The sequence below is a fragment of the Ochlerotatus camptorhynchus genome, unplaced genomic scaffold, assembly GCF_037179485.1.
Source record: "Ochlerotatus camptorhynchus isolate MF236.1 unplaced genomic scaffold, CSIRO-AGI_Acam_v1.1 ptg000161l, whole genome shotgun sequence".
Taxonomy (NCBI): domain Eukaryota; kingdom Metazoa; phylum Arthropoda; class Insecta; order Diptera; family Culicidae; genus Ochlerotatus; species Ochlerotatus camptorhynchus.
The window spans coordinates 354,805-379,856 of NW_027040651.1; the positions used below are offsets into that span (position 1 = coordinate 354,805).

Consider the following 25,052-nt stretch of genomic DNA (forward strand, 5'->3'; position numbering starts at 1 on the left):
TTTTTATAAAGCTCAGGCACAATGCAATCTTTTGGAATATTCAAAACAAAGAACACTTGAAATAGCGACACCGGTGGTGTAGTGGTAAGCGTGATTACCTCTCACCCCAGCAAGGTTGGGCGCGATGGGTTCAATCTTGGTCGGCGGCGCCGGGATGTTCTGAGGCATAGGGACGTAAAGCCGTTGGTCCCCGGTTCATGAATCGATGGGTCGATAGGTATGGTCCAGGTGTGGGACCTGCCTCCCTGGCGTCGGTAGCATTGGTACTAAGCACGGAAAATAAGATCGACGGAAAACAAATCAAGGAAAAAAAATGAACACTTGAAAATAGATAAAAAGAAGGTAGAACATCAACTTTTGGTCATATTTTTAAGCTTCTTGTTAGCAAGCTTTTTTATGTAACTTTTGTATAGAAAACGATTCAGAATGTCTCAAATATTTTTTCCTGTGAAGAAATTACATAAAAAAGCGTACTATCTAATAGTTTAAAAAAATGATCAAAAGTTTTTGTTCTATGATTTTTCGTCAATTTTCAAGTGTCCATGGTTTTAAATATTCAAAAACTTTGCGATTTTCATGAGCTTTTCATTTAAGTAAAAATTGATGCTATACTTTTTGAGATATTTAAGTTTTTAACACATTTTTGAGATTTTATTCAAAATAACTAAACACATCGTGTATATTTTTCCCAGAAAGACTTTACTTTTTTCAACAGCTTTGTCTCAGTCATCATTTCGACCAAAAGTAACGTTTTTGTGCTACAATTTATTTCAGGATGACAAAGATGCCATTTTAAAATAAATTACGAGATTCTAAATGACGATTTTTTTGCAAAAACAATGGGAATGACTGTCCATAACAGACAGTTATGCAAATCGGAAAAGGTCGAGTTTAACCGATGCATCATTTGGCGTAGAACTAGTCTAAAAGAAGACTTTTTTAAGTTACTTAAAATTAAACAAAATTCCCTAATTTGAACGAAGTTCCTAAAACTGGTATAAGCTTCCCAAATAAGCAAAGTTTTCTCTAAGAAGTCCCCCGAATTTATATTAAATTTCCCAACTTCCTACGATGCCCTATGAACATCTACTAAGGCTGTGTTCCATTTGGTGAATTTTCACTTAAATTTGACATTTCAAAAATAAATTAACATGTTCGACAATCCCTCCATTGTTGATCGGCCGATTTTCGAGAAGGTGTGCGTCAAAATTGATCTGTCAGAAATAAGTCTGGTACAATAGCAGGTTTATTTGAAAATTTTCCATCCGTCAAATTTAAGTGAAAATTCGTTAAATGGAAGTCCTTGAAGTTTAAAAATTTTTAATGGAGTTTAAAGAAAAATCCCTAAGCTTCAACGAATATCCCCGAATTTCAACAAAATTCGCTAATCAAGTTCGACAATTTTCTACAATGTTTATGATTTTCAACAAAGTTCTCTGAACTTCTACTAAGCTTGCTGAAGTTCTAAAAAATCCTATGAAGTTCACTGAGCTTCAAAAAATTTGCGGAGCTGAATTTCTTTAAAATTTGCTGCACTTCTAGGAAGTATCCAGAACAGTTACATAGTTCAATGAACATCTACGAAGTTTTCGCAAATTTTACGAAGTTTAATGAACATATATGAAGCTATTTGAAATTCTTCAACTTTCTCTTTACTTTTAAGAAGTTTTCCAAGATTTTATAAATTGTCCTTGACTTCTAAGAAGGTCCACACTGTGTACAATATAGTGTCATACACATTCAAATTGTATTTTTTTTTTGCGCATCAGTAATTCAGATTGCATTAGTAATTGTATTAACTGAAAGGCAATATAATATTGATCAATAACAGCATGTTTTGGAATTACCATGCCTTCAATCCGATTCAAACGTTTCTCAAATGCGTCACAGGATGGCATTTTGTCCTATATTCGTTTGATTATGGATTTGAATTGGATCAAATTTGATAACCTGTGCTCGTCTACCTTCGACAATATTTATGACCACATGAAATAAGTCAAGGGATTCAGATCTGGTCAACTGGGAGGCCTTTTTCCTTTGGCCAAAAAGTTGATCAAATTATCTCTGCATCACCTCTGAATGAGCATGCTGTGTCAGAGGGCACTCCATTCTATTTAAGCACATAATGATTTTTTCCATGAAATTACTACTTGCTTTGACAACTTGGGAAATGGCTCTAATGTTGGCCTATGTATTTCAGATTGGGACCATCGCTAAAAATCTGCTATTTTTCAATTTTACCTAGATGAACGTGTCATTGGCACGGTACAAATTGGTATTTTTGGTCGCTATTGAAAATTTAGTCGATTACTGAATTTATGTATGGGCCCAAATTAGGGGCATTTACGCCGACATTACATCCATTTCTCCTATATAGCGGTGCGGTAATTTGGAACCGTTGAATATTTCAGTCACTCCCTGATACATTTTCCGTGGTGGTAGACCACAAGTTGACATAACCCCTAATACTTTGTTTTAATATAGTGTAAAAAACACCAATGTGTATGTGCCGCAGTTATACCACCGACGGCCGACGTGCCAGCTCTTAGAAGCTACATTCACATTCTTGCCCAAGATACTATATTTAAAATACGTTAAACACTACTGGCATCTACTCATTATACCGTGAGCAAGGACACGAACACATGTAAAATTTATATTCACTAGGTTTGCGTCTCGCCTCGGTTGACAGATCTAATCGCTCGTTTGACAGATCGAATCGCGAATTTGTCAAATCGAATTGTCAACAAACGAAATGCTCCAGAGGCATGTCGGTTCGTCGGTGTTTATACTACAAAAATGAAATGAAAATGTTTATGAGAATATATTGCCTTTTTGGATTTTGCTCTCAGGTGCTTGATTCCATCTGGGCTAAAACCCTGAATTTTTGAAATTTTAATAAATTATATCTTTGAAGGGTTTTTAATGTAGAATCAAATAGATTAATCAAAATTTGACGAGGGTTTTCGAAACTACAGTAAAGAGCCAGATTATTGGAAGGCATCCAAAAAAGACCCAAGCCACGCGGGATTTGTTGTTTTTCAAGATTGGATTATGGCTTATGAGATGTGGCTATATCTTGGAATAGAGATTACTGCGCAATTAATCAAATTATGTGTATTCTCGACCCACAATTTTAAAGGGATTTTAATGTAGAATTTCATTGATTTATCAAAATCAGTTGCATCACGTAACCTCACTTTCTACCTGTTCAACTACTTTGAAAACGTTATTTAGGGACATATTTACATTCAAATCAGTTTCAAAAGGCACAGAAGGTTCATCTAAATTCACTGATTGGTATCCGTTAGAACCGTTTGTTTACGTTTTGAGAGTTGTTGAACAGGTATATTGAAGTAAGGGCGGCGCTCAAAACTGATCAATTTTTTTTTCAACACAAATCTTCAGTAAAGAGGCAGATTATTGGAAGGTAGGGAAGAGCGCTACTTCGTCGTAATCGCCCATTTCCGTTCTATCGAGCAGAAATCATCAATAATATCAATGATTTCAAGAGCAAATTTTCATTATGTCGTAAGTAACATTCGCACCAATCCGAGAAAAATAAAGTTTTGTTTTGATGACCGAAAAGTTATTCCTATTTCCAAGTAAACACATATAATCTCATAGTGATAGCAATGTTTAACATATTTAGCAGGGTTTTTATCATACAAATGCAAATCGCTAGCTTTCATGCTAAAAAATACTGGTTTTTGAGTCAAAAGTTATTAAACGTCGTTTGGTGGCCCCTATTGTTGCTTAAGTCAAAGTGTATTTACCAGGATATTCGGGAGAATTATCAATTACGTCACCTTACGTGCAGCCCATTCATCATTTTAGGACTACCGAAATCATCTTAGCAACAAACAGTTCGATTTATTCACTTTAATAATGAGAAAGCGAAACGACGAACGTACACTTTTCACGGGTTTCTCAGCGCTGTTACTTAAGTCAAACGGCATCTCCATAGAAATTGGGTGACTTAAGTAACATCGAAAACTATTTTGATCGGAAGGTGATTACGTCAAAAAGCAATTTGACTGGCAAATAAATTTAAAAATAGGATTTGATCCTATATTCGGACAGTATATAGTGTAATAGCAGGAGAATCGATTGACACTGATAGCTCGACTTTGTTTACCTTCGTTACATTCGACGTAATGAAAATTTGCTCTTGATTTCACCATGCACAAAACAATAATACGTTTGTTCCGATGCGTTAGTTCATTAGCTACGACATTAATCCTATTAGAGCGCATTGTATGCATATTTACGCTCATTGTTCTCAAAACAAAAGAAGCGCTCCTTGCGCATTCCCTTTTTCTCCGTTTATCCGTAGGATGAAGAAAATCTAATGGCGTTTCAATGCGTTTGGACGGAATTGAAACGCGTAGGACGAATTTAGAAGCAAGAAGCAGTGTTAGATTTTTAATAATATCTCAACATTGTTTGAATCTTTATCAAATCCAATGGTACGTATGGAAAGGTGGATAAATTTAGAAGTTATCTTTGATGAAAACATTCCATGTTTTGTTCAAAAGCTTTCCAAAAAGCGTGGTAAAGTGCGGGATGTCCTTAGTAGGACGGAAATTAGATCAAAAACCCTACCCAAGTTTTCAAAAAAGACCCCTTTTCGTATCGCTCGGATTTTGTTATTTTTTCATGATTCTGACCTAAAGTTCCCTCCACATATTGTACTAGAAGTGATCCGAAAAAAAACATGGTTTTAAACTACAGCTTATGAGATATGACCAGATGGATGAGTACAGGCAATTTCGAGCTATGCAGCCTGAAATTCACTATAACTTTAAATAGGGGAAATGGATGTTATGTCGGCCTAAATGCCCCTAATTTGGGCCCATGAATTTTCAATAGCGACCGATAATATCCATTATTTCCTTCCCAATGACGCTTTCATCAAGATAAAATTGATAAATAGCAGATTTTTAACGATGGGCCTAATCTTAGATCCATATGCCAACATTAGAGCCATTTCCCCTACCTATTTGTAATATATTTCAAGCGTTCAGAATCGCAAGGGCCTAACTGCGATGGTCAATTATCTCCATCGATTTCCTCTTTGGATTACTACAGTTAAGTTAACCAACTTCCCGATGATTTCCAAAGCAGTATTGCAAAAGGTTGTATAGGCTAGTAAAAGCAATAACAAACACGTCGAAAAAAGACAATCTAGCCGAGTTATTGACAAAAGAGACAATCGAAGCAGAATGAATCGATCATTGCAGCTAGCCCATTATGATTCTGAAAGAAGAAGAGATTATATGGCCATTTCCGGATTGCTCACAAAATTCGAAGAGCAAAGATATGTCGCGCGATAAGTTTCTGATGTAGTGGATAATTGGCCACTTCTCCCAGGGCTTGCGCAACCTGTTTCGAGGCCACCATGTGGCCAATGTGTTCCAGTAGAGATTATATGGCCTCTTCCGAATTGCTCACAAAATTCTGTGAACAATGATATGTCGCTCGATAGGTTTCTGTAGTAGTGAGAAATTGGCCACTTCCCCCAGGGCTTCCGGCACCTACTCAGAGAGCACCAGATGGCCAATGTGATCCATAAAAAATAATATGCCCTTTTTTGGATTGTCCAGAAAATGCTGAGATATGTCGCTCAGTGGGTTTCTGTTGTAGTCAAAATTTGGCCACTTCTGGGGCCTTCACATGTCCAATGTGTTGCAGCAGGATCATGAATGTTTTTTTTTACGACAGCCAACAAAGTTAAATGATTTATGGCATAGCTGCAGTTAGTATGAAAAATCACAAAAGCTACACTCATATCTACCCCCTACAAAAAGAAACATAAAGAGACGTGCCCCCCCCCCCCCCTTGATAACACATCAAGCAGATTTCAAATTAGTTATGTAGTCGTCGGGAACGAGTTATTAGAGTAAATCAAAATTCGTCCCGGTCAGTTAAGGGTAAAAATTAAATATCTACTTAACAAAAATCATTGTTTTTGATGATAATTGGGGTTCCAGATACTTGCATTTAAAATTACAATTTAAAATAAATAGAAATGATGGCAACACTGTAGAATACATCTGACGTCCAAAATCCTTCAAAAATTTTACCCAATGTCGTTTGTATCTTCAATGATTTCAGAGATACGTCAAAATGAAAATTGATGTTTATTAAAAATGCGAGAGTGGTCCACAGATACGAGCAGACCGATCACTTGAGATACCCATATTCGCCTTTTATGATTCCAAAAGGGCCCCCTCAATGGCTTCGATTGTCGATTTGTCGTAACTGCTAGTTCGGCTGCTCTAACTAACACCACTATAAGATATGGGAAATTTCCCCTTCCTTGTTATGGTGGTGTTAGTCTGCGTGGGTGAACTTACGACAAATCAGCGATCGAAGTCATTGTTTACAAAAACAATTGAGTCGATATCAATAGTTGCGCCTGAAATGTATGTATACTATCATTTGTTTATTAGTGAAAGCTTGTCCTTGTATGCATAGATAGTGAGGAAACACCGGTGAAGTCGCGATAGTAAGCAAAAGAGGTGATCGATTTTTATAATCCACGGAAGCAGATTGAACCCATTTTCGAAAACTATTCACGCATGCATGTCCACAGGGGCTTAACTGCATGGCTTCTGGACTGCGCCATCCAAAAACGAAAAGCATGGAAAAATGGCATGACGCAAATATCACACCCATACACACACATACCGGCAAAGCATACTCCCAAAATACAGTAACCATAACCAGGGTGCAATGTGCATGCGTGTTCAACCCAGACCTATGAACCTGACGTTTCTTAACAAACTTCAACACTGACCATTTTGTAAATTACCAAGCAAACTATACCCCCCTCCATTCAATCCCCTTTCCTAAAACTCCCCCGGAAATCGAACATCATCATCATCACGTGGCTAACCAGAAGGCTACATCTGTTTCACTGTTGTTAACCATAATGCAATCAAAATTTGTATCACATGTCCTACTAACACCCTCCCCCGACTACGTGGCTCAATCTATGGGAAAAGACCGAAATTAGGACTGGTGCATGTACATTTCGTCTTTGACCATGGATAATTGTGCTAAACCGTAACTACTAACCTCGAATCATGATCCAGTCAAACCTTCGAGAACATAAACTAATCCACTCTCGATTCGAACCATCCATCTAGGTGCACATCTCGAAAGAGTATCTTCAGCTGGAACCGATCGGTTTGGTGTTCGTGTTCTTCTTCGCGCTGATCCTGGTGATCCAGTTTACTGCCATGTTGTTCCATCGTTTCGGAACCCTGTCGCATATCCTCGCCTCAACCGAGCTCAACTGGGGCTGCAACAAGAAACCGGAGGAGCTCTCGCAAGATGCTCTGATAGACAAGGTAAAATTTGTTGATTCCCATTTCAACTAATTCTCATCGCGAGTTCCCATCCTAATTCAGCACGCGGTGGAGATAGTAAAGAATCTCCAGAGGCTTCAAGGTATAGACGGGGACTATGACAACGATTCCGGCAGTGGACCGGATCGGATAGCACGCCGTAGAACGATTCAGAATCTGGAGAAGGCTCGGCAACCCCGCCGACAGATTGGTACACTGGATGTGGCGTTCAAGAAGCGATTCCTCAAGTTGACGGCCGATGAGAACAACAGCGGAACGCCAATCCTGACCCGTCGTATGACGATGCGCCGCGAGACGATACGTGCCTTGGAGGTGCGCAAGAACTCGGTTATGGCTGAGAGACGCAAATCGCAGATGCAGACGCTGGGAGCGAACAATGAGTATGGAATTACCGGAGTGAACACCGTAAGTGCACCCAGATTTATCTATCTTGATACATACATCTCACAAAAGTTTCTATTCACAGACTAACAACAACGCTCCACCACGTCCATTGCGAACATCGAACGCCGGTGTTAGCGTGAAGGACATCTTCAATGTGAACGGTGGTCCGGGAGGCGACATCTACGGCGTTACCGGTCAGGTCAATCAGGCCTACGAACCCGTCGTCGAAGATGACGACCGTAATTCGCTTCGGTTGCAACCCCGCAACCAGGTGACGTGGAGCAATAACAATGGACGGCTGTGACAAAACCGGAGATCGTCCTTGTGCAGCATGTTACCTCTCGTCGAGCCTCGTCGGGAGGATTGTGATGTCCTAAATCTTGATGGAGCGTAAAACGTGTTCTAGCAATAAGCAATTCAATGTTAACTTCGTTGGATGTGAAACGAGTTCGTTGGATGTGACAACTGATAATTTATAGCACAATTAGAAAGTACCAACTGATACTCTAACTATGGAAGCAAACAGACAACTGCCGATATGATTTTTTTTTCTTGTGAAATAGGATTAACGCACACGTATTCTTCTAAGCCTTACTACAACCAATCAACGGAGAACTGCCAATTGATATACTCACAGTTTTGATACGTCGACAAAACAGGACGAACTTACGCGAAAGGAAATACTCAATAGATTTAAAACTAACGAATTAAGAAAAGCAACCGCATGAAAATTCATTTCCATTATTTGCGTTCAGGTCGCAACAAGTAGGAGTTCAAAATTTAGAAATACTACCAACAAAAAAATTGATTTCGAAACGCCTATTGCATATTTATTTCCTAGAGAATAAAATCAATTTTAGGCCCCTCCTTCTTTCCTCTTCACATCCTCTACTCTATCGTCGCTAACCTTGAAAGCAGATAGGTGAAGAACGATCGCTAAATTCAATCTCGTTTATGTAAATATGCCTCGAAACTATCACTCTGTATGAGATTTTTTTTATCGTGTTTCATTAAGTACTTCTCTATCGTTCATTAGTTCAATTATGTTTTGTCAGTGCGAGGGAATCACCTTCCTTTCACAATGTGTAAATCTTAAACCATGGAAAAAGTGAAATAAAATTGATAGACTTATTATACATTTTTATACAAACATTTGCTGGCGTTAATGTAACTGGAAAGAAAAGCTCCCGGAAGTTTTCGTATTGTTGGCTGTATGTGTATCGTAGATACATACCGTGGAGTGTTGTAATTTCACGAAATTAAAAATATCGCTAAAGGTCAAGATTGATAGAAGTCACAAGTCTAGATGAACATTTCAAAAGATCCTATCTGCTTTGATCGATTATCATGATCGACTTGCTCTTTTGATAACCACTGCTATGCATACACATTTTGTGCTATTTTTAACACATAAAGGGTGATACGGTCAAAATTTGGTCAATATCAACTTGACGTATTTCTTTCAATTTTGCATTTAAAAAACCTGAACACCCCTCATTTTGAAGGTGTGTGTGTGTAGAATGTTGCTCCTATTTTGATTTTGAAGAAGAGCAGCGTATCAAAATTTTGCTCGCGCATCGCCAAAATCCGAGCTACTCGCACGCAAAGTTGGCAAAACCGCTAAAAGTTGCCAAATCAACCGTTACAAATGTAATTAAAGTGTTTGGGGAACGTTTGTCGACAGCCAGGAAGTCTGGATCGGGGGGAAATCGAAAACCGGAAGCCGCTGAGACGACAAAGAGAGTTGCCGGTAGTTTCAAGCGAAACCCTAACCTCTCTCTCCGAGATGCCGCAAATAAGCTGGGTGTATCGTCTACAACCGTGCATCGAGCCAAAAAACGAGCCGGACTATCGACTTACAAGAAGGTAGTGACTCCAAATCGCGATGATAAACAAAATACGACGGCCAAAGCGCGATCCCGGAGGCTGTACACGACGATGCTGACGAAGTTTGACTGCGTGGTAATGGACGACGAAACCTACGTCAAAGCCGACTACAAGCAGCTTCCGGGACAGGAGTTTTATACGGCAAAAGGAAGGGGAAAGGTAGCAGATGTTTTCAAGCACATGAAACTGTCAAAGTTCGCAAAGAAATATCTGGTTTGGCAAGCCATCTGTACCTGTGGCTTGAAAAGCAGCATTTTCATAGCTTCCGGGACTGTCAACCAAGAAATTTACGTGAAAGAGTGTTTGAATAAATGTCTGCTGCCTTTCCTGAAGAAACACGGTTGTTCCGTACTGTTTTGGCCGGATTTGGCATCTTGCCATTACGGTAAAAAGGCCATGGAGTGGTACGCCGCCAACAACGTGCAGGTGGTTCCCAAGGACAAGAACCCTCCCAACACGCCAGAGCTCCGCCCAATTGAGAAATACTGGGCTATTGTCAAGCAGAACCTAAAGAAGACCAAAAAAACTGCTAAGGGCGAGCAGCAGTTCAAGGCAAACTGGCTTTCTGCGGCGAAGAAGGTGGACAAGGTGGCTGTACAAAATCTGATGGCAGGGGTCAAGCGTAAGGCCCGGCAATTCGGATTTGGAAAAGCGGAAGCCTAACTGAATATTTTTCCTGAATTTTATACTAATTGAACTTGAAAAAGAAATTTAATTTGATTTTTTAAATAAACGATTTCACCGATTTACAAGCGTTTTCCCTTGACCAAATTTTGACCGTATCACCCTTTAGTTTGATAAAGGAAGATCTTATCTAGCTTAAAAATTTGTCTAGGTTTTAACTACCTTGAAAATTCGCTAAGAACTCGTCCAGATTTTTTTCTGAATGATCTCAAGAAAGTTCGTTAGTAACGTTAAATTTGAGATTCTCTCTGATAATTGCATTAAAATTTCTATATAACATTCCATGGAATTCATTTTCAGTTTCTCTTCGATTTTTCAATGATTCTTTCAAAAATTCACTGAAGCCTCCCATAATTCCCTTTCAAATTTGATTGAATTCTGCTCCCATGTTATTTACCTCAGAATTGCTTAAAATACTGCTAAGAATTATCTTGGAGTTCTCTTAAAAATGTTTCTGAAAATTCACTTGGAATTTTCCACAGAATTCTCTAGAAATTCTTCTCGAGATGCTTTTGGAAATATGCTCGGAAAAACCATAAAACCCTTCACAAAATTCTTGAAAATTCGATTTTCTTTATATTTTTTCGTGGAATTGGGTTCTTTAATTTTGAAAAATATATCGGTTTTTATATATCGTCGGAAAGAGCTTCGTTTTCTGAGCACAGCGATATTTTTTTTTTTTGAACCCACACACTTTCATCTCGATTTTAAAATCAAGATTTAAAGCAAAATAATAACTTCACTCCTAAAAATCTAGTCCAGTCCATGTGCCTTACAATTTGTTTAGGTACAGTATATTTTTTCCCGATGTGTCTTCGAAATTGACGGGCTTTTCCCGGAAGCTCCTACCTAGCGTCCAAAATGTCAAATACAACAGGAAACATCCTTCACAATTAGAACGTAACAAAAATTATAAATGTCTTTCTTTTATTTGTCCCCATAGAATTGCAATGATCGGGGTTGGTTTTTGAAAATTTTCAAGTGACTGCCGGAAGAATTAGTCTATGGTGACCAATTAAACACCGGACCACAGACAAAGTGACTTAGCTAATTGAATCCTCACTAAAACACCACCACCATCTGTTGTGTATACTGTGAAGGACAGTACGCTGAACAGATGGCGGTACTACCAAGTAAAAAAACATTTAAATTGACCTTTAAATGCGTGTTCGATGAACAACTTGCGAGCGTTATGTCTTTTTGTCTGTGGTTATAGAGTATATGACCTTAGAAGCAAAAAAGATTGTAGTTGTTCGCGATGTAATTTTTGATGAAAACGCTACTACTGAGCCAATGAAATGTTTTCCAGATAAAGGTGATGTAAGCGTACAATTGGTATCGGAGAACGAACAATCAGAACCGGAAGATGAATATTCAGAACCGGAAGAAGAGTGCAGTGACGATCAGGATCATGTTTTTCAATCGAACGAAGAGGTTTTCATGGATTTCACTCGTGTGAAGATGATGGCGATGGTGATGTTCAAGAAGAAGCTACACAGGAACCTCGGACTAGGAACCAAGACTACGCTATGGATTTCGCTGGTTTCTCTTTGAGTTCAATGAATAATCTTCCAGATGCACTAGATGTTTTTTTTTAATTATTTTATTTGTACAGGCTCGATCGAACAAACTTTATAGAGCCAAGTTATCATTTCCGTTATTAATGTCGTAAATCTAAAGTTCAAGTAATTCAACCGAATACTCGCGGTTTTCTCAAGGTTAGTGAATGACAATTTTATGAATGTCACAAATGGAATTGTTACAGAAAAAAACCACACACACACAATACAAACTAAACACAAGGTGAATCAAACTTACAATCTAAGGTTAATAGTCTTAAAGAAAACATATAGGGGAATTTACGTATTCTCGGCAACCTAAGCAGCGACCATCTTTCTATAGCCTTTTTCTCTAAGGAACGCACACATATGCAGTATTGGTTTATTTACAATCTTTTGCGGCTCACTGCTCTAACAATTTCAGTCGAAAGAATTGTCAAAAACTGTTTTGAAACGCTTTTACAAAGCTCCAATCTTCTCTAGTGAGAGCGACTATTGTGGGCAACATCTTTTTATTCGGCAACCTTTCTATTTGAGCTGCGCTTTCTTCGGACTCGAAATCAGCAGCATTTTGTAGTGCGTGTGTTTCATTTGAAGAAAACCTTGCTAGATTGCTTTTCTCAGTGGTAAAAATATAATCAAATTGAAGCTGAAAGCCTAAAGAATCGCTTGAATGCATTCAGCTAAGTGTTTTCCTAATAAAATCCCGTGAAAATAGCGTTTCCATTTGGGTTGCCGAAAATAGTCTGTCATGCCGAAGCCATCATTTCCCCTATGAGTTTCCATAAACTCCAGATCGCGTCTAGCCAAAATATCCCGAACTGGAACATTAGGTTGTTTACCTCGAGCCCGAAGGTAATCGTATAGCTCAGATCTGACTCCATGATGCTCGGCACAAGACCAAATAATGTGGTCTGCGTCCTGGTAGCCTTGTCCATATTCTCAGAGATTGCTGTCCCCCAGCCCAACACGGAACAAGTGAGCGTTTAACGAATAGTGATTGGGTATGAGACGAGACATCCCACGAATGAAGTCTCGACCCACCTCCAACCCTTTAAACCAAGGATACACCTTAGGGATGATCGAATATAGCCATCGTCTCAAACTCCCTTCACTGGCGAGCGACTAGGTGAACGTATGAAATGTGACGATTGGGTACACTAGCAAGCGGCTGTGAATGACGAAATGAAGTCAGTGCAGCGAATTCTGGTAATATAGCAGTTCTTGCTGTGCCAAACGGAGGGATGTTACCAAACACCAAAACAGAGAGAGAAAAAAGAAGAAGCAGCGAAATCATTTCAGCTAAAACAATGTTTTTTTTAATTATGAAATAATTAGATGCCATGATCATATTTTGAATTGGTAGGATACAAGAAGAGGTTGCAAAGAATGTGTTTGACATATTAAACCTGTTTATTTCACTTCATGAGAGTCACAATCAGCGATTTTTCACACACTCACTCACTCACTCACTCACTCAGCGATCAGAAAATCGCTGATTGTGACTTATAGAAAGTAAAATTTCCAGGTTTTATGTTTCAAACACATACTTTGTAACCTCTTCTTGTAAGTTACAAGTAAAACATGCCATCATGCCATCTTTTGGTTTTATTATTCCGAAAAACATTATTTTATCTGAAATGAGTATTTGCAACCTTGAATCAAACCAGATGGCGAGCCAGATCGATTCAAGGCAAGGTTGGTGGCACGTGGCTTCACACAGCGTTATGGATTTGATTATGCCGATACATACGCATCGGTAGCAAAACTTTACACCCTCCGGACATTCCTGGCAGTGGCAAATCATCAACAGTTGATCATCCATCAAATGGACGTGAAAACTGCGGTTTTGAACGAGAGAATTGATGAAGAGATATTCATGACTCTGCCAGAGGGGTTTCAGCAGGACAACGGTATGGTACTTACTTGATACTTGATGGGCTACGAATCGCCTTGTTGATTCTGCGCTGAATGAAGTAGTCTTCTTCACTGGACTCGGTCCAGAGCTAATCGCTTCCAGTCGCCACGAACGTTTAGCGATCTGATGTCCTCCTCAACTGCAAAAAGCCAACGTGTGCGAGGTCTACCCCGGAGTCGACGACCTCTACCGGGTTCTCTGCTGAATATAATCTTTGCTTGTCGGTCTTCCGGTATCCGCACTACATGCCCAGTCCACCGTAGTTTTCTTTAGAGATGAACTAGCTAACGGCTAAAAATCTCTCTAATAAAGTTTTAAAAAAATCCACCGTAGTCTGCCGTGTTTTAAAAGCTTCACTTGGTACAACTCGTGATTCGTGCGACACCGCCAGATGCCATTTTCTTGTTTACCGCCGAGTATTATTTGCAGCACCTTACTCTCCAAGACACCAAATGCTCTCCGGTCAGTCTCCTTTAAGGTCCACGATTCATGGCCGTAGAAGGCCACCGGAAATATCAGCATTTTCATTTTCACTTGCAGCTACGGGACTTCAGCTGGTTACGCAATCCGTAAAAGGCCCTGATTGCAGCTGCAATACGTCTCTTCATCTCGCGGGTAACATCATCGGATTTATCGTTAGTTGGCGCAAAGATGTTGATCAGGCTGTAGTTGAAGAATTTGCCCCGTATCCTTAATACACAGATGCGGTCGATTACCGGTCTCCACCGCATAACACGCTTCATCTGCTTCCCGATCACTATGAACCCTACTCCATGTTTTGCCCTATCGCCACCGATATGATATGATATTCGAAAGAATTGTTGGCGATGGGGTCCACCGCCTTGAATTCACGTTCTCTAGATCTAGGCCACCGTACTTCCTGAATAGCACAAACATACGCTCACATTCAATTTTTGCAGTTCACTAGCCAAAAGGCCCACTCGTCCAGGTTCATTTAAGGTTCTGACATTCCAAGAAATGAGTTTCTATTCATTGTCCTTATTTTGTTGCCGGGTCTGTTGCCGAAAATGTCGTTCGTTGTTTTCTTTTTCTCCGGCCTCTGAGTAAAGGTGAGGTTTCGGTATGCTACCTTACCGAGGTCGCGATACCTACATCATATTGGTGAGGCTTCGACCTTTGGTACAGCATTGCTTATTCAATCCCTCGCTCCAAGACAGACGCTGTTTGAGCCGCACCTCCATGGTAAACAGACGCTCGAGGGTCGCACCTCCTCACTTTGCTATCACCACGATCGGGATCCATGTTTTATTGTATTGACATTGCCCAGGCTTCGTTACCAGCATCTGTTGCTGGCGGTCTTTGCCATCGGCTGACCCGTGGAAGCGTGAGGTAGGAACTTGTGAGGAACAGAGTTGTTGGGACAACACTCCTTCCAGGTTGTCGACTCACCATTTGTAGCCTAACGGTATGGTATGCAAGTTAAATCGTTTGATTTATGGGCTGAAAGAAGACTGTCTAGAGCGTGGAACGAACGGTTTCACAAGTTCGTTACTGTACTGGATTTTATCGTAGTGATAACGATCCTTGCTTATATGTTCGTGATGGAGTGTTCCTCATTCTCTACGTAGATGACATGCAGTTTGGCCACCTTAAAAAATCATCACTAATCATACAAAATTCAGTAGAGAATTCGAATGATGTTTAACCAAATGAATAGTAACTTTTGAATCTTGAGCAAGAAGATTTAAAAATGTTCGTTTTGTAACCAAAATTAAACCAGCTGGGGTAAAATGAGCACTCAATCGGGGTGGTATGAGCGACCTTATAAACAACGGATGTTCTCTTGAGGCTTTATGAAGGGTCAACAATGAATTGTTTTAGCATAAACAGATTTAACAGAAACAATTATTTTCTGTAGAATAAATTAAATTTCAGAAGTACTGCCTATTTAGGGCTATATGTTTTCAGTCTTGTGAATGACTGATTTTTTACCAAAGCAGCTGTTTCAAACCGTGATTTCATATGATACAGTCGTATTTACGAAAATAATAATGCAAAATTGAAGAATTTATTTTTTTTTTCTTTATTAGAGAGATTTTTAGCCATAGGCTAGTTCATCTCTTAAAGAATTTAAGATGAAATATCAGTGGTGCTCATATTGCCCCGAATGGACTTGAGTAATATGTTGTTATTGTTATTGTTATTGCTCAGTTCACACCCTGGCAGGCTACTGCCTACCGATCTGCACTTAAGCCAGGCATGAACCTACGGAAATTTAGTCGTGGCCTATACTAGACCGTATAGCATAACGACTTTCCTTTCACTAGCAGGCTTTTTGGTCCCACTAGCGTCCGATTAGGGGATAGTAAGAGATTAAAAGAATAAAGAAGAGAGATAGAGGATGTTGTTGTTTTGCTGAAAAAAAAAAAAAAAAAAAACACGTTGGCTTGTTGTGCAACATCAAGTCTGTTCGCTTTCATTCCGTTCCAAGGGGCAACGTCCATCGTCGTTGTACTCAAATACCTGGGAACATCCAGAGGTGCACAGGGCCAACGTGAAAGACTTCCATTCTGGGCAGCTGCTTGACCTGGGCCCAATTCAAATTCCTATCGGCTTGCTTAATTTACTTGTTGACGCTCCGTCGCCTTAGTATTTGCCTTTGCTGCGATGTTCTGGCGGATTTAATTCATAATCAAATGCTTGCCTGCAGACTTCGTTTCTATTGCTATCGGCTTCTGATGACATTTACATCTGAGATCCATTTGTGAGGCCACCAGCCACAAGTTATATACCGCAGGCAGCGGTTGATGAGACCTGCAACTTTTGAGTGTTCTCCACTGGTGCTGCACAGATTCCACGTTTTAATCGAAGTTTCGAATTTTGGTACGTTGACCAAAATGATTTGATCTCCGCTTTTGTGTAAATGTCATATTATCATCGACCTTATTACCATCACTTTAGTGTGTGACATCAGGTGTACGCTCTTCTGTGTTTTCGTTACCAATGCAGTTAATTCGACACGTTTGTTGCATTCCCGTATGTCTCAATATTATTCTTGCTGAACCACCGTCAAACCCACTATCCAGAGGCAGCGAGCCACCTTAACACCTGAAATTATACAAAAACAAATCAAACATTAGCACCAACCCCCCCTTCCTCGATTGCAACAGCTCCAAGCCATGCAACAGGATCATTTCGTGCCCCATGACAACTTGATCCAGTTGCTTCCAGGTTCATTGTTTTGGCGCCAGCCGGGAGAGACTTGGTCCTGTACCAAATGCTTTCCTTGTCTCCATTCCGCTCAGCTACTCGCAATTGATTGTGATATAGTGGGCGGAATATGACAATGTGAGACAATTCAATGCAGACGTCTTCCAAATTTGGCCGATCGTCAGGTGGGTTACCACCTGGCACCTCTTAGCAAGCACTATGCTACGAAGCGGACCGGAAGTTTCAATGAACAACCTCCCCCAATATCAGTGGTGCTCATATTGCCCCGAATGGACTTGAGTAATATGTTGTTAAGAAAATCTTTAATGTTTATTAAAATCTAGAAAAACATCGTGTCATATAAGAAATCAATGACCATTTATAAAGCTGCTGAAGGAACATCAACGATAAGTTATAAGACTACCGATAGTCCTTGTTTTCTGATGCAGACATTTTATAGCAGTTTTGACATTTTGAGCTAGTCTAACATTTTTCGAATATTTGCTCTAGAGAAAAGTATTTTGTTAGACTTAAAGAAATGGATAGTTGTAGTAGGCTTCAAGCATTTGCAGGCTGATTTTTTTTTAAATATGTGCAATAAGTTGATTTTTTAGCGGGTGGCCCTATTGATGATATTGCCCCACTAAAAATACAGGAAGTAGGAGTGTTTTGTAATATATCAATCGAATAATGCAAAATAAATAATAAAATTTTGAGACACAAATCTCATCGATGATTATTGCACAGTTGAAGTTAACAAGGCAAACCTAGCAGGCGAATAAACTTAATGACATGCACTACTTACTTAATTAGTTAACCCATTACTTTAAAGAAAACTGGGATAAAAATATAGGAGAACAAAATCGAGTCAAATGTTTTACAATTCAACGAATTAAAAAAAAAAAGTCTAGTCTATTTTGTGCTTAACCTGAACATAAAATACTGCACCTTCTGGATGTCCAAACCACAGTTTGGTGGTGAACAACTTGCAACAACATGACAGCATAGTTTCTCCGTGTTTATGTTTCTTGTGAAATTCTGGCAATCTTTGAATTCGTATCATAGAAAAAAAATTCAGATCGAACAATCGAAATCGTTCAGGATGTCCTGACTCCTGACGTCTTGTGGTGTTGTGCTGCAATAACACATATCTCAAAATTCTTCTTTCCCCAATTCAGTATCCTGCTCAGTGTCTTCTAAAGATTTCACAAAATTTCATAGCCGGAAACGGCGCGTAGTTTCCCTTGAAACTAGGAAATTCATCTTCCGAGCTTAGGTTACCTTGAATTAATTCACCACTGGTAATCGAATGTATACTTGGCACCAGCACCTCGTGTTCCAGAACTATCCTCACATTAATAAAATGTGAAATAGTCAAGAGCAGTCCAAGCACGTAATCTGTTGAAACAACAATGATAATCCATTTGACGTTTAGGCCGGCTCTGTCAGCCAACGTTTCTTCACGCTTAAATTGACAGTTTGAAATGGGATTTTTCAATAGAGTGAAAAGATAAGTCAAAGTTTGCCATATTTCTCGCATAGACTGGCAAATGCTTATTATTATTATCTCTATTTAGGAGATTTTCAGCCGCAGGCTGGTTCATCTCCGCTTGGCAAATGCTTATGGAATTTCACCATAGGAATAAAGAGTTGCAGTCACCGTTATCGCCAATGGATCATTTCCGGAGAAAATTGTGATTAGGGCGAAACTAGCTAAATGTAAACAAACGGAGATTTTACAGCATTCAGATGAAGCAGGCAAAAATCTACTAACAAATAACCAAAAACATTTTTTTTAAATGTTCCACTATCGAAAAATCCATGCAAAGCGAAAGGCGAAACAAAATTTATCTCAAAACAAGCTTTAAAATAGATTACGCTCTTTCCTTTGTTTACGATAGTACAGGGCGCAGTTTTGAAACATTTCAGTGAACGGGCGAAATCAAAGTTGTTTACCAACAAAAGCGAAAATAGTAAAAGGCTCATCTTTAGCTGAAACGTAAACACGGCGAAAAGTGAAGGGCGACACTTTAAAAGAAATCAAAAAAAGGCGCATAGTATTGGGCGAATTGTTGCTGTCATACATGTTCGGGGCGATTTAATGAGGGCGTATTCTTAACGTTCCACATTTATGGGCCAAATTAGAAAAATTACGAGTTTTTAAGAGAAAATGAATAAAAAGGAGATTTTACACTCAACACAAATAAAATTGGACCAATTTTACGATCATAAATGCAATTCCAATAGAAGAAATATTGCTTAGCATTGTATTAAAAATTAAATTAATACGTGCAAACTTGCTCGATTTTTCTCCATTTGTTTACATTTTGCTAGTTTCGCCCTAATCACAATTTGCTCCGGATTTGTCGTTTTCGTTTTTGGCACACTACATCGGTGTAGTGTAAGCAGCAATAAGTGCGAGTCATTGACAGCTCATCATTTGTTTGTAAACAAAGGTGCAACCGATAGCTACACCCTGCATTTTTTCGGTGCTCGGCGGTATAGCACCGGTGTAGCTACAGCGCAAAAACGAAAACGACAGTAGATACTTTGACTATATGTTTTAGTATTACCAACAATCAATACCAAACTAGCGATTTTAAATTGACTCACTACTTGACTAGCCTATTGGTCCCAAGCAAACGATAAACGTACCCCATTCTAGTCGAAATTCTACTACTACACAATGATTGTTTTGATTCGCTATGAAAGTTTGACAGATAAATGAGGGGCTAGTGGATTTTCCTATGTTTCGAGGGGTGAATCGATTAGCTTGGGACCGAAGAGAGTACCAGAGCTGAGCCAAAAAGTTGAGCACGTTATTTCGGGACCTTCTAGTCTTAGAGTTACCTCTATGGTATTACTTCTGCGTGAAGTTAACGATTTACATAGTTGAAGATGCTAATTTCAAATAACAGACTGAAGTGGTAATTTTTATACGATAGAGTGAGGAGATGAAAGTATAGAATTGATAGTTCCGTTTAGAGTACGGCAGTGTGAAAATTGCATATAGAGGAGTAGACAGCGAGCTAGGACAACTTTTAGGAAGGTACAAATCGGTTTTATCATCTCTCTTTACCAAACTCCCCCTTTGGAGAGGGATGATTAGGGGTGTCCCCCAGTCCCCCTCCCGCCACCACGACAATAGAAAACAGCGATACCGTTATGCGTTTATTCTGACTCGTTCATGAGCAAATAAACGCATGTTAGTCTTGTTCTAATTTTCGCAAAATTTTAGGCATCAATTTAATCAAATAATAAATTAATAACGCGTATGTATTTACTAGTGCATATTTTAAGTTATGAGATGCATATTTCCAAGATTCGCTATCAATTTAAATCAATAAAAAAGAAAATGAGCGGTGGATTCAACTGCGTTTTTCTCAGCTGCATTTTTTTTCTAGTCAGACGAACATGCGTTTATGGGCAGTGCATGAGGTATGAGTTTTTCCGAACACTCTTCACAATACATAACAAAAAATTGATGTCTGGCTGCAGCCGGTATGAGGATTGCGCCGAATATACGCATTTACGGATTTCCCCCTTCTTGCAGTTATGGAACGATTTTGGGGGCTTTTCGGAAACAATCATAACGCATCATGGTAAAATTTAAATATGTTTTGTTATCTCTCAATAATATATTAATTACCTCTTATCAGTAATTGTAATAACTATTTGATTACTTAAATTAGTTTCTCTTTCTCCTCTTACTATCTTTATCATCAGCATTTTTTTTTTTCTCGATAGGTCCTAATTAGCTCTCAACATCCTGAAAACTGCGCGCACAGCTGAAACGCAACACAACCATGCTTCCCCTGAGAGGCAGCACCTGTGACCGCGTGCAAAAGTTCTAGAGCAAGATCGACCCAATTCAAAACTTCAATTTGAATAGTATTTAGCATATATTAACACATCTCGACTCCGACAGGCGGCGGTTCCCAACGGATCCGGCACCAAGACTGCGACTTCCACACCGTTCCAGCCGTTAGTTAAAAATTGTTGTTGCTGATGGGATTGCTGCCGGCATTTACGATTGTTTCTTGGCTAGCTAATCGCCAGCGACGATTGTTTTTCGGTATTTACAATAACCTGCACTATGTAGCCGGGCTGTATGTGGGCCTCATCGATGTGCATCTTATCACCTAGCAGCTTGCCCCCGTAGAACCATCGCTGTGTAAATGCATCGATTCCCTCCTGGGCCTGACATTAGAGTGGTATTGGCGGAAAGAAAGGGGTTTAGAAATAGAAAACGTTACTCCCTTGTCACTGCATGTATCATTGAGGGTTGATGGTAAAAATAGGTTTATGAGCGATTGAAACAGCAATAACACTGATTACCGCGCACGAAGACTATTAAATTTAATAGGAGCTTTATGTTTGGTGTTTTAAATAACAAATGTGTTCATTCAGTTAAAAGCCATCACACCAATGCCGCCGGACAAAACACAACAAGTAATAATCTGGCACACTCACCTGTAATTTCTTTTTACATTGACCGATTGTGTCTTTAGAATAAACTGGTAATTTAACATCTGTACAGGTAGACGAGAGCCGCAGCTTTAGAATGACTTCGGTGCCTGTGCAAAACGAAAAAAATAAAGATAATCACATAATGCAATTACGGTTGTCACACTTCCAATTGTTTCTTCTCACCTCCGTCCACTGGTTCCGAGTATTCCGCAGGCGAGTCACGTCCGTAATCCTCCTTAACTATGTTGATCGGATAAGATAAGCAGTAGATTGGTAGCTTGTACTGCGATCCGAGCTCATCGTAGCACTCGGTGAGGTACCCATTGGGAACGGAGATGTTCGCCCCGTCCAGGATGGCTTGCGCCAGCTGGAAGTCGAGCGCTTCTGCGGCACTGGTCGCCGCCCGCAGCGCATCCCAGATTTCCTTGCGGCCCTCAAAGGCCGGAGCCGTGTCCCAGAACTCGTCCCGCTTGCTGCGAAGCTGTCCCTCCGTTAATGGCACTTCCGATTTCCAGCGGATCGTCTCGTGGCACAGCGGGTGATTCTTGCGCTGAGTGCCGACGTAGCTGGATGTGTTACCTGTTGAAGGGAGGAGAATGAGGAAAATTTAGAACATTTTTTTTTTATTTAACAGCAATTGGAAATTAACTACGACAATTGAGCCGGACACTGTCACCATGGTACCTGCGACAACCACCGACCATAATGGCAGTAATGATAGTATCTAAGTACAAATCAATTGCCGGTATGTTCTAGTTTACTTTCACACTCCCGTCCACCGACCGACGTTATATGTTGACTTTCGTGCTGGCAAACATCATGACAATCGATCTACCAAAGGCGTATTCCATAATGACCCCCATTCCCCTTCAATGCCATACCGTCATTATTATTGCATTGCGGCCAAGCTAGAGCCGACTGGACGTGACCTCATCCTGACCTACCACGCGGAGTTCAACCCTAGGGACGACGTATGTTTGTGATCGTTCCTGCTGACGATGGATAAAGCTCCCGACATGTGTACCGTGCAGGCACAATTCTTTGCGCAGTTCTTAATGCTTGCGCACTCAAATATTTTCGGTCGAATCTCGATTTGAACAAGATATTTTCAAAACGTTCGATAAACTCTCTTCCTAAGTACATGAGAAATAGTGTTTGTAGCGGAAACATTTAAAAAATATTGATAGAGAATATTTCAAAATGATTGAGTGTGTAGATTTAGGAACCGCGCAAAGTATGGTGCTGGCACGGTACCTATATTTGTTGCATAGATAACAATAGCCAATGTAGAAGAAGGAGTAGGAACTATTGACAGGTTGTTGAAGACACGGATGCGTGCACGTGTTTTCCGACCTTAGTCACTCGCTGCACATGTTATCCGAAGATCGATAATAACGTGAAGCCAGCGTGATTAAATATTCAATAATGAATGCATGGATTGCTACAACCAAAGACCGATAAGAGAAGTGCCCTGCTACGTATAGCTTGCGGTGTGTGGTGGAAATTGGGTACTTGGTGTGGGATTTAATCGTTATGGTTAACCTATAGGAATCGACCTTTGGTCATCGGCGCCATAGAAAACATATTGGATTTACAACTTAAATACCGACACATAATTAGGTGTAGACATAGAGTCTAAGTAGTGGTGCTTGAGTACTTGGCACTGTAGCAGTCTTTCAACGTCTGTGGGGTATTGTAAAGTTTTTAGAATTCCCATAATTTCAATGTCCACCCAGAGTATCCCCAAATCTGGTATGTTTAACTGTTTTCTTAGCACGGGACAGAATTTTGAAATTTTGACCTTGGATCTTTAAATTTGTGCTAAGCCTCAGATTAAAAAAAAAGCCCAGTTTAACATTCTTAACAGGTAGTTGCAGTATCTCATACAATATGCTAACTCTGAGATGTTCAAAATTGGCAAAGAAACCATAATTTTTAAACTCTTGATGTTGAGGAAATATAAAGAATTTGAACATTCAATCAAAGTGTTTGTTCAGGGTGTCGTTCAATGAAGAAAACCAATTTCCCAGATATTCCCTGATTTTCCAATAATTTTCCAAAAAAAATCCAGATACAGTGCCTACCCGGTTTTGGAAACACGACCTCATCATCTATTACTTTGCTCAGAAAAGTACTGCCCAACAAACAATTTCAGCTGCAGATCAGCTTATACAGACATACATGAGCTGCGGAAATTTTTAGGTGTATAAGCTAGTCTGCAGTTAAAATTGTAAGTTGGATAGTGCTTTTTGAGTATTTTCATAAAATACCACATGGACCTCTAACTAATTCATGCAGAGTGGTCCAGTACAATCTTAAATTGAATAAAGCGTTCGATACATTTTATAGAATGCAAAAAAGACAGAAATCACGCCCGCATTTTTTCTAAATTCACAAATTCAGGTAATCAATCCATGCAGTAACTAAGATTGATAGCGATGTGTGAAAATGATTGAGACAGGCAAAATTTTGTCAAAATTTAAATGACCATAACTTTTTGAAGAATGGTCCAAATTTTGATACGGGAAGAGGTCTTTGGCGTGGCAATTTTCTCACCCTTCCAAGCTCTTTTCTGACTGTTTCAGAACTCAACGCTAGAGCAGTGGCGTCGCGTAACCTCACTTTTTACCTGTTCAACAACTTTGAAAACGTTATTTAGGGTCATGTTTACATTCAAATCAGTTTCAAAAGGCATAGGGTCTTCTAGTTTCACTGATTTTTATTCATTGAAACCAATATTGTTTTGTTTGTTTACGTTTTTAGAGTTGTTGAACAGGTAGATTGAAATTAGAGCGACGCCACTGCGCTAGAGGTAAACATTCTACACTTGTCTTTAATCCCATTATATTGTTTCCCTTGAACACATTTTGAGACCCACCTCAACACGAAAATTAGTCCGGATAATACGCCTAACCAAACACTAATTCGAGACTAGATTCCTCCGTTTGGAAATCGTAGAAACAGCACTTTCACCTCCTAAATTCTATAAGTTCATTTATTCTCAACCCAAGTAACCAGTAAGCCGAATAAGTGACCCTTTCTGCCTTATATGAGCCTCATCAGAACTTAAGAACACTGGTAGTCAAAAAGGCGAAATAACATGACTATGGAATTGGGAATTACAATAGCAGGAACATCACAATACTAAAACTTCCCTGAGAAGCTAATATTCCGAGCTAACCAGGTTTACGATGAAGACCTAAAACACGGAATAAAGCATAGAGTGGCTTTATTGAGTATTTTAGGCTGTCAAGGCAATGCTTGTCTACGTATTTTTGGATCATTATTGAACCATAATAGTGCTACTGCAAGCAATTAAAAAAAATCCATCATACATTTGTTGGACACAGCTGGATCTACTCGAAGATTAAATTTTGTCAGACGCAATTAGGTGCAATATCTATTAAGAGAGGCACATACCCATTTGAAGGTTACATTTTGCAACAACTAATAAGCTCTAACGCCTACATAAATGGATTGTTATCCACCCTCAGGATCTCAGTTTAACTCAGGCATGCTTGGCATGCACAGTTGAACACACCAACTGCTCATTTGTTAATAACTTTTCACTCAGTTGGTGAAAATTGTGTTTCTTTAAAGTAA

General features: G+C 39.5%; 2 protein-coding genes across 3 annotated transcripts in view; one reads left to right on the plus strand and one right to left on the minus strand.

Annotated features, from left to right (window-relative positions):
* kkv (hyaluronan synthase-like protein kkv) overlaps nucleotides 1–8,910 on the plus strand; it is a 144,614-nt gene extending 135,704 nt beyond the window's left edge. For both annotated transcript variants that reach the window (XM_065222217.1, XM_065222216.1), the window contains exons 9-11: nucleotides 7,155–7,358; nucleotides 7,419–7,781; nucleotides 7,843–8,910. In XM_065222217.1, the coding sequence (XP_065078289.1) occupies nucleotides 7,155–7,358; nucleotides 7,419–7,781; nucleotides 7,843–8,064 (789 nt within the window). In that variant the 3' untranslated portion in view covers nucleotides 8,065–8,910. The remainder of the gene's footprint in view (nucleotides 1–7,154; nucleotides 7,359–7,418; nucleotides 7,782–7,842) is intronic.
* An 11,672-nt stretch (nucleotides 8,911–20,582) lies between these two features.
* Nucleotides 20,583–25,052, minus strand: part of LOC135701430 (ubiquitin domain-containing protein 1) — a 38,144-nt gene continuing 33,674 nt past the window's right edge. Inside the window, exons 2-4 of the mRNA XM_065222223.1 lie at nucleotides 21,633–22,028; nucleotides 21,453–21,556; nucleotides 20,583–21,179 (exon numbers count right to left, since the gene is read on the minus strand). Coding sequence (XP_065078295.1) covers nucleotides 21,024–21,179; nucleotides 21,453–21,556; nucleotides 21,633–22,028 — 656 coding nt within the window. The 3' untranslated portion in view covers nucleotides 20,583–21,023. The remainder of the gene's footprint in view (nucleotides 21,180–21,452; nucleotides 21,557–21,632; nucleotides 22,029–25,052) is intronic.